The 10,099-nt window shown below is 47.9% G+C and overlaps 2 protein-coding genes across 3 annotated transcripts in view; one reads left to right on the forward strand and one right to left on the reverse strand.

Moving 5' to 3' along the window:
- Bhmg1 (basic helix-loop-helix and HMG-box containing 1) overlaps positions 1 to 106 on the reverse strand; it is a 22,538-nt gene extending 22,432 nt beyond the window's left edge. The window contains 1 exon segment of the mRNA XM_026777584.1: positions 78 to 106. Coding sequence (XP_026633385.1) covers positions 78 to 106 — 29 coding nt within the window.
- Positions 107 to 125: 19 nt separating this feature from the next.
- Fbxo46 (F-box protein 46) overlaps positions 126 to 10,099 on the forward strand; it is an 18,958-nt gene continuing 8,984 nt past the window's right edge. Inside the window, exon 1 of one of the 2 annotated variants that reach the window (XM_005370268.2) lies at positions 126 to 222. The gene's annotated coding sequence lies outside the window, so the exon portion shown is untranslated. Of the gene's footprint in view, positions 223 to 7,600; positions 7,885 to 10,099 lie in introns of those variants that run through there. The other variant, XM_026777602.1, reaches the window with a different exon arrangement.

Genomic DNA, 10,099 nt, shown 5'->3' on the forward strand with positions numbered 1-10,099 from the left:
GTGCGTGCCTCCTGGGAATTCGAGTCGTTCTATTTCTCGGCCCGCCTAGTTTTTTTCCTACTCCGCCTCCAAGGTACCGTGCTGCATGTTGGGAGCTGTAGTCCATGGCCGCCCGTACTCCAATTCCCAGAGGGCTTCGGGGCGAGAACCCGGAAGGGGAGGCTGGAGAGGAGCGAGTGGGGGAAACCCGCGTAGTCGAGCGAGCTGCAGCGCGGGGAGATGGTGAGAGCCCCAAGCTGGGTCCTGCGGGTGTTCGAGAGTATGGGCGCGGGGTTCGGGGCCTAGGTTCGAGGGGAAACAAACTGAGGCTAAAGAAAGGGCTGGGCGTGGGGAGATCGCTGTGGGTGGGGATTGAGAGGAACAGGAGCCCGAGGGAGTAGAAGAATGGGGGCTAGGGAGGGGTCTTGGAGGTGGAGAGAGTCGAGCTTTGGAATTGACTATTAGGAGGATTCGGAGCTGGGGGAGTGAGACTCCGAGTTGGAAGTCCTGGCTGGACATCTAGGCAAGGGACCCTGAAGTGGGTAATTTCGAGAGAGGTTAGTTAGCCTGGTGTACATGGAAAGGCAGGAGAGTCGGGGTTAGAAGAGTGAAGGGAGAAGCTAACCGCGGATGCAGTTAGGTTGAGTTCTCTGACAGCGAGGTGGGGCTGCAAGGCAAGTTGAGGAGGTGGGAGGTGGAAGTCAATGAGGGTGAAGGTTAGCTTCTAGGACCAGGAGGCGTTGTAGGGTGCATGAGTTTACTAACGTGGCTGTCTATATCGTGCCTTAATCTAACCAGAAACTCTCGATGAACTAGACAGTCACGTAACTCTGGGCTGATATGGCCAGAAGGGGTCCGTCGAGACTACCTTTAGCATCCTTCCAGCCCCAGTGGCATCAAATAGTGGCTTGTGTGGGCCATCCAGCCTTCAGATTCCTTATTCTGCCCCTCCTTTGTGACCTAGGCAAGTCTCTCTGTAAACCTCTGTGCCCTTATCTCATGATGAGAACAAGCAGGCCACTGTGAAGATAGCTAAAGGGAGGCTCCGTAAAAATAGATACTTTTGGTAGGAAAGTTAACTCCCAGCCTCAGAGCTATCGGTGGGAAGCTCCTGTCAGTAATGTTGACTGGGTTAGAGTTGCTTGCTAATAGAGTCCCTACTTTTCAGTCCAGCCCTCAGACATTTTCTCAAAACCTGACACCTCCATCCCTACCTCTTACTGCCAATTTTTCCAAAATGCCTGATCTTGGTTTTAGCTGTTTGTATGAACTTAAATGTAGGTGCTCCGTTTTATAGAAAAGAAGCAGGGGCAGAGAGTTTAAGCAACTTTCTTGTTGTCGGCCAGTATTAAATGGTGAATCTAGAATTACTGTCCAGGTCAAAATCTGCTTTGGTTGTTTTAATCCAGTCTCCTCTGCTTATAGTGAAGTAAGATATGGAGAATAGAGGCACCGGCCAGAGCAGCTGTCAGACAGAATTGAATCCTTTTGTGTGACCTACTGCAAATCTTAGGACTATGCAGCTATTAAATGAGATCCATAAACTAGGTAGGCTGGAGAGTTTAGGGAGCTGATGTTTGGGAAGTGCTTAGAGTAAGTACACAGTACACATTTGTTGTTGTCTTGAGACTTACTGTGTAGCTCAGGCTGGCCTGTATTGATCTTCTTGCCTCAGCATCCAGAATGCTGGATTACCACCCCAGCCCAGATACTATTTGTTGTTGTTTTGAGGGTCTCATGTATTCCAGGCTAGCCTCAAACTCTCTGTGTAGCTGAGGATGGACCTGAACTTCTGATCCTCCTGCCCCACATCCTGATTTCTGGGATTATAGGTGTGTACCACCATGCCTGATTTATGCTGTACTAGGGATCCAGCCCAAGACTTTGTGCACGTTAGGCAATCACTCTACCAACTGAGCTGCATCACTGGTCCATGTTTTTGTTTTTAAAACAAATGGGAAACGTCAGATAAAGAAAATAAATGAGGGACTTGGACGGTGGTGGCGTTCACATTCGGGAAGCAGAGACAGGTGGATCTCTGTGAGCTCGAGGCCAGCCTGGTCTACAGAGTGAGTTTCAGGACAGCCGGAGCTGTTACACAGAGAAACCCTGTCTCAAAAACAAAACAAAAGAAAACAAGAAAACAAACCAAAAAGAAGAAGATAGAGGAACCAGTGAGGGAGCATTGGGCATGTTGTCTCTTTACTTTCAAGTTGCCCTCTCCCCCTTACCTGGTTTTTCGAGTTCCACCTATTCCTGGGTTTCTAAGTCTAAGCAAGACTCCCAGAAAGGTGCTCAAAAACTCAATCTGTCTCCAGCTAAATATTAATAATTCACTTGCCCAGTCTGGCCCAATTCCCAAGTCTCCCAGTGAGTTAGACATACTGCTGACAACTGAGTTAGGGTTTTGCTTGATTTGACTTGATTTTTGATTTTCTTGTTGTCATTGTTGGTGGTGGTATGTGTGTGCTTCTAACATTTTAGTCATAGCAGGAAAGGGGCTTCCCTAAGGAGTTTAGCAACTTTGTGATTCACTTTGAAACAATTTGGGTTTTTTTATTTAAGTGTATGTTATGGGGGACAGTGTACATGTGCCCCAGAAGAGGGCAGTTGGATGCTCAGGAGCTAGAGTTACAGGTGATTGTGGGCTGCCTAATGTAAGTGCTGGGGCTTGAACCCACAACCTCAGAAGAGGAGCAAGCGCTGTTCAGCTGTCTTAGCAGCCCAAGCATGGGTCATTTGCTTGGAGCCTTTAGTTTATAAACCCAGTGAAGCTTACGGCTAAAAGCTCTGGTGTCTGCTGGAGCCAAGTGGCACGCTATGGCTTGGCTGAGCTTCATTCCCACTCTTGGTCTGTTTTCTTTTTCTTTCTTTCTTTTGAGACAGGGTCTCTCTATGTAGCCTTAGCTGTTCTGAAACTTCATTTAGACCAAGATGGTCTCAAACTCACAGAGATCTGCCTGTCTCTGCCTCCCAAGAGTGGGGATTAAAGGCATGGTTCACCATACCTGGCCTCCATTTTTTTTAATATGTAAAATGGGACCACACTCAGCCCATGATACTCCCCTCAGGAACTGACAATAAGGCCCTTTGTTTAAAATGCCTGTTGCATTTTGCTCTCAACAAGTATGACAACTTTGGGTTTTCATTCTTTCAAGAAAATACATTTCTGCTCGTTGTGATGGCACACCTGATGTGGAAGTGGGAAGAGCTGAAGTTGGAGGCTAGCCTGGGCTACATATGATCTAGAAAGGAAGGAAGGAAAGGGGAGGTAGGAGGGGAGAGGAAGATTGCCATCTGAAAAAGATGGGAGTTCACTTAAAAATTTATGTCTATACTTATAGTGTGTACTATGGGAAGTGGAAGTCAGTGGGCATGGGTTTTCTCCTTCTACTGAGTGCATCCCGAGGATAGAAGTCAGGTTGGTCAGCGTGGCGGCAAAGGCCTATACCCATGAATTACCTTGCTGACTTGGGATTCACTCCGTAAGTGGCCAGATCCTCCACTAGGTTCCAGAGGATGGTAGGCAGACTGGCCTCTGCCCTCCAGATCGCCCTGTTTTCATAATACCAGGGCACTGTTCTCAGCACCAGGGGCTCTATGCTCTGTGTGCAGTTTTCAGGTTTCAGTTCCTCTGATGCTGTCAGTGTCACCTGTCTCGTGCCTGGCCCTTGCATCGCTGTCATGCCCTACGGGATGTGTGTCCTCTCCACCCACCCAAACCCTACCCTGAGAACTTTTAGCATTGTCTCTCTGCTCTTTTTTCTTTTTTCTTTTTTTTTTATTTTTTTATTTTTCAAGACAGGGTTTCTCTGTGTAGCTCTGACTGTCCTGGAACTCAACTGTAGACCAGGTTGGCCTTGAACCCACAGAGATTCACCTGCCTCTGACTCCCAAGTGCTGGGATTAAAGGCGTGCGCCACCACCACCTGGTCTCTCCACTTTTTCTTAAATTATCTGAACACCTATTGATTTGGCGTAAAGCGAACAACTCTCACTTGTCCCTGTGTGTTACAGCTGGGTGAGCTGACACTTTTTCCCCCATACCCTCCATTTGTTTGTCTTAGAAAAACAAGTGACATTTCCAAATTATTTTGCCTCCCCCCCCTTTGTTTCCATTTGTTTCGTGAGGTACATTCTAACTTCATAGCTTCACTGCTCTGAGACTCAGTATGTAAGTACACCAGGCTAGCCCAGGACTCAGAGAGATCTGCTTACCTCTGCTGACTGAGTGTTGAGATTGTATGTGTTTTCTGAAATAGGGTCTCATTGTGTAGCATGGGCTGGCCCCAAACCTTTGGTCATCCTGTCCCAGCCACTACTGCGCTAGAATTATAAGTCTGTGCTGCCACACATAGTGATTGCTTTTTTTATTTCTTCTTCTAAGATAGGATCTAATGTAGTTCAGGCTGGGGCTGAACTCACTGTATAGTGAAGATGACATTGATTCTCCTGCCTCTGCATCCCAAGAGCGGGGATCAGAGGCTCCAGGTACCATGCTCTTTTGGCTGAAAAAAAAAATCTTACATTGAATTTCAGCCTGTGCCTGTCTGAGGCTTTCTCATAGCACATTTGTGTGTATCTGTGTGTTTATGTACGAGTATGTGCCAGCAAGCATATCTTTGTACCTACAGTGGCGGGGTTACAAATGTATCCCACCATGCCCTACTTTTTACATGATGGTGGGGATGAAGTCCAGGTCCTCGTGTGGTGTGAGAAGTCCTTCTGTATATGTTTTGCTTTTATTCGTTAATGAATAAAGCTGTTTCAGCCAGTGGCTTAACAGAATAGGGCAAGGTGGGAGTTCCAAGCAGATAGAGGAGAGAGTAGGCGGAGTGAGCGAGAAGCCATGTAGCTGCCACAGGAGACAGAGGCTTGCACAGTACTCTGTTGAAACTTTGCCGGTAGGCCACGACCTCATGGTGATGCACAGATTAATGGAGATGGGTTAGTTCAGGATATAAGAGCTAGCTAAAAATACACTTAAGCTATTGGCCAAACAGTATTGCAAACAATATGGTTTCTGTGTGACTATTACGAGTCAGGGCAGTTGGGAAACAAACTAGCAGCCTCTGCCAACACTCATGCCTGTCTATCAAGCACTTTATAGACTAAGCTACCGTTATTTATTTGTACTTAAGTGTTTTGCATGTTGACCTGCATTTGTGTATGTCTGTACCATGTCTAGGCAGTGCTTGCAGAGGTCAGAAGAGGGCGTCCAGTCTGCTGGAACTGGAGTTAAAAATGGTTGTGAGCTGCCTTTGTGGGTGCTGGGAATTGAACCTTGGTCCTCTGCATGAGCAACCAGTGCTCTTAACCTCAAAGCCAGCTCTCCCACCCTGGCCCTTCTCTGACTTTTTTTTTTTTTAAAAAAAAAAGCTTATTTTCACTTTATGTGCATTGGTATTTGTTGCATTTATGTCTGTGTGAGGGTGTCAGATAGTAGAGTCACAGACAGCTGTGAGTTGCCATGTGGGTGCTGGGAATTAAACCCAGATCCTCCGGAAGAGCAGTCAGTGCTCTTAACCACTAAGCCATCTCTCCAGCCCCCCTTCCCTGTTGTTTTAAGACAGGGTTTTACTCTGTATCATTGGCCTTGAGCTCTCCAGGATCTTCTCGCCTTGGCTTCCAGAATGTTGAGTTTTCAGGCATCCAATATCACATCTGCCTCTAAAGTTACTGTCACCTTTGTTGTATTCCATTTGTGACAGCATGTTACTGGCTGCGGTGGCAAAGCCGTCTTCCTCCTCAGAGCACAGCTTTGCTGAAGTTTGCTTGTGGTATGTCCCTTCATGTGGAAGAGGATATGGCCTCCTCACAGCCTCACTCACTGCTCTATTTGAGTTCAGAAGCTCACCCTCCATCCAGCCCAGCCCCCTCCCTCGCCTGTGCGTTTATTTCTACCTGGAAACTGCCATTGTGTTTATTTTCCCTTTATCCAATTAGTACGTCAGCCCCTTGAGGACAGGGATTTCTGTCTCCTGTTCCTTGTGTCTCCAGTGCCTGGAACTACACCTGTCACAGTGTAGGTTTCTTTTGGACAGGATCTCACTGTATAGCTCTGGCTGGCCTGGATTCACTGTGTAGATAAAGCTAGCCTCAAACTCACAGAGATATGCCTGCCTCTGTCTGGCCCAAAGTGCCAGGACTGAAGGATGCACCACCACACCTGGCTACAATATGTTTTTGTTGTTGTTTTGTTTGTTTTGAGGTAGGGTTTCTGTGTATAACAACTCTAGCTGTAGACCAGGCTGACCTCAAACTCACAAAGATGCATTTGCCTCTGCCTCCCAAGTGCTGGGATTATAATGTGTATAAATGTTTTACCTTTGTGTATGCCTGCACACTATATGTGTGTTGTGCCCTGAGAGGCCAGAAGATGACACTGGATCCTCTGGAACTGGAATTGCAGGCAGTTATGAACTACCAAGTGAGTGCTAGGAACTAAACCTGGGTTCTCTGCAAGAGCAACCAGTGCTCTTAGCCACGGAGCCACCTCTCTTTGTTAAATGAATAAGCAAGGCTCAGGATCCGGCAGTAAGGGGAAAGTTTCCTGGTTTGTTTTTTGTGATTCCTGGAGATCAGTTTCATTTCAGAATGTGAACTAAAGAGGACCGCTCTGGTATGATTATATATACACACCTGTGATCCCAGCAGTGAGGTGGCTGAGGCAGGGGGATTGCTTGGAGTTCCAGCACAGCCTGAACTCTCATAGTGACTTTCAGGCTAGCTTGGGTTGCAGAGGGAGACTCTGTCTCAAAAACAATAACAAATATTTTATGTATATGAGTGGATTTTTGGGTTTTTGTTTGTTTTGGGGGGTTGGTTTTTTGTCTGTATATGTGCATGTGAACTGTGCATGTGCCTGGTGCCTACAGAGACCAGAAGAGGGCACCAGACCCTCAGGAATTGGACCCAAGGACAGTTGTGAGCCACCCATGTGTGTGTTGGGAACTGAGCCTGGGTCCTTTTCAAGAGCAGCCAATGCTCTTAACTGCTGAGCCATCTCTCCAGGACCCTGCTTTACTTATTTCTATTCTGGGGATGGAATTCAGGATCGTCTGTCTGCTAGGTAAACATTCTAGCCCTGAACCGCACACTGGTGGATTCAAGGCATGTGCTGCACTGCTGAGCCACACCCTCGCTTTCTTTAGGAGGCAAGTTGCCCCAGTAGTTGCCCAGCCTGGCTTTGAACTTGTGATCCTCCTCTCTCGGCCTCCCAGAGAGCTGGAATTACAGATGGGGCCATCGGGCTGGCTTCGAAGTTGTTTCTGACTAATAATCTTCAGGGCAGAGCTAGCCAAACCTTCCAGCATCTAGAGATCCTGGAAGCAGACAGAAACCAGGTTAGGTGGCCTCCCTGTGTCCCTGTTTCCCCACCTAAAGGGAACCAAAAAAGCTGGCTAGCCCTGCATACCTCAAGTCTTAACATTGTAGGTCTAGACTGAGGATGGTGTGGTAGCTGAACCTCAGAGGGAGAGAGGAGAGCTGACACACAGGCTAAAAGCAGGAGCGTGGAGGGGCGTGGGTAAGCAGCTTGTAGACCCTGAGGCCCCCAGTGAGCTACTCAGAGATCCAGGATCGCTACAAGGAGAGATCCCAGTCACAGGCTGGAGGGGAGAGAGCCTCTCATCTGCCCAGCCCACTGCCATTGAGCAATGACAGGGACAGGTGTTAGAAGCAGGGTGGTGAGGAAGAGGTCAAGGATAGCCTGGGAAGGCCCCTGAGGGGGTGGATGGGATTTTTCAGGGCAGCTGGTTGGAGTGGCCAGCTATTCAGATGTCTCCAGCAGTAGACATGTAAAAGCTGGCCAGCAATCAGGCTGTCCACTCATCCAGACAATGCATTGCACATGGTGCCCTGGGCTGGTCCGTGAGATGCACAGCTGCAGTCAACCTCCCTGAGGTAAGGACCTAGGACCTGTGTTTCTTGCTTGTTCCCAGGGGCTGGCACCTGATGCCATGCTTCAAGGCAAGCACTAGGGAAAGAAAGCTGCATGCCAGCCAAGCCAGCTATCGTAGTGCATGTCTGTCATTCCAGTCTTGAGGAAACTGAGGCAGGAGCACCTCCAGTTTGAGATGAGCTTGTGCTATATAATGAAACAAAGGGAAACGCCAGCCCTTACGCTTTCTTTTTTTTTTTAAAGATTTATTTATTTATACAGTATCCTGCCTGTAGGCCAGAAGAGGGCACCAGATCTCAATATAGGTGGCTGTGAGCCACCATGTGGTTGCTCGGAATTGAACTCAGGACCTCTGGAAGAACAGTCAGTGCTCTTAACCGCTGAGCCATCTCTCCAGCCTCCACGCTTTCATTTTAATAAGGAGAGGCGGACAGCACACTTTATAAGCAAAGTGTTTAGTACCGTGGATAGTGACAGACAGGAAGGAGAAAAGCCAATGAGGATTGAGTTTGTGTTCTGTTGGGCAGAAGCTGTGGACTTGGATCAAAGGCTTCCCAGAGGTGACTTCTGAGCCAGTCCTGAATGAGGTAAAGGGTGACAGGGAATAGTGAGAGTGGTGACCTGGAGGACTGAGTGATACCATCTGTGCCCAGTGAGTGTGAGCAGTCTGAGGGCAGAGGCTGCTGCCTACTTTGTCTGCCTGAGTTTCCTTCCTAGTCTTTGACACAACAGGAAAATAAGACACGGATGGGCTGGGCTCGAGAGGCAGCTCAACATTAAGAGCACTTGTTCTTGCAGAGGACCTGAGTTTGGTTTCCAGCACCCATGTCAGGTGGTCCATAGCCATCTGTAACTCTAGCTCCAGGAGATCTGACACCCTCTTTTGACCTCCTTGGGCACCCTTACCTGTGCACATACCCACATACAGACACACATACGCAGATTTTAAAATAGGTCTTAGATCCATTTTAAAAAGAAAAAGAGCGGGGGCTGGAGAGATGGCTCAGTGGTTAAGAGCATTGCCTGCTCTTCCAAAGGTCCTGAGTTCAATTCCCAGCAACCGCATGGTGGCTCACGACCACAATACTGGAAGGATGGCAGGCAGAGACATTTTTACTCGAGTCTCATTGTCAGCCTAATAAAGCTACTACTGACCTTGGGTTTCAGTGAGAGATCCTGCCTCAAAAACCATGTGCAGCCCATGGTGATGGTGGCACATGCCTTTAATCCCCGCAGTCGAGAAGCAGGAGAATCTCTGAGTTCGAGGACAGCCGGTCTACACAGAGAAACCTAGTTTCGGGGTGGGGGGAAAGACATATGCTGAGTGATCAAGACACCTGGTGTTGATCTCTGTCCACCACACACACTCATGTGCATTTCCAAGCACACTTACACACTCCCACACAAACACATTCATATGTCATACACAGACCTCAAATAAAGACGTAAAAATGAGACACACTGGTTGTGCAGCATGCTTGGGCTTCCAGTGCTCAAGAGGCTGAGGCCAGGCTGACTACAGAGTGAGACCCTATGAGAGATGAGGGGAATAAATGAGTTCGTTTTAAGTGCTGTGCCACTAACTGCATAAAGGGGATGTCTTTCCCCTTCCCTCTGAGCTCTTTCTGGTGAGCCCAGTGTCATCTCTGTATCCTATACATCCAGGACCAGCCTGCAGGAGGACCTCTGTGCATGTCAAGGGCAAGGTTTTGCAGACAACTCTGTGTATCAGGGTATGGGAATGTGCATTCTCTAATTATTGGGGGACACTTAATAAGGGTGCAGAGTGTGTGGCTGTCCTATCAGCTTCACTTTCTCAGGCAACCTCCTGTGACAGGCATGTTTGTGGTTTCCATTAAAATTGTGGATTATAGGGTTGGAGAAATGGTTTGGCTGCTCTTCCAGAGGACCTAAGTTCCCAACATATCAGGTAGCTCACAGTGCCTGTAACTCCAGCGCCCATAACTGGACTATGGATGCCTGCACTCAGATGCACATACACAGTCACACACACTTTAAAAGTAGTAAAAATAAATCCTTAAAGTTGGAGATTTGTGAAGCTCGTGGCTCTTGTAAAAAAAAAAAAAAAGCCATAATGTCCTTACCCGCTGAACATCTCTCCAGCCACTTGCACTGCCCTGAAAGCCACCTTTGGGTTTGTCTTGAATCAGCCTGGCATAGGCCAGAAACAACGCAAGGTATCTGTAATTTTTTTTT

Source organism: Microtus ochrogaster, unplaced genomic scaffold (genome assembly GCF_000317375.1).
Source record: "Microtus ochrogaster isolate Prairie Vole_2 unplaced genomic scaffold, MicOch1.0 UNK74, whole genome shotgun sequence".
Lineage (NCBI taxonomy): Eukaryota > Metazoa > Chordata > Mammalia > Rodentia > Cricetidae > Microtus > Microtus ochrogaster.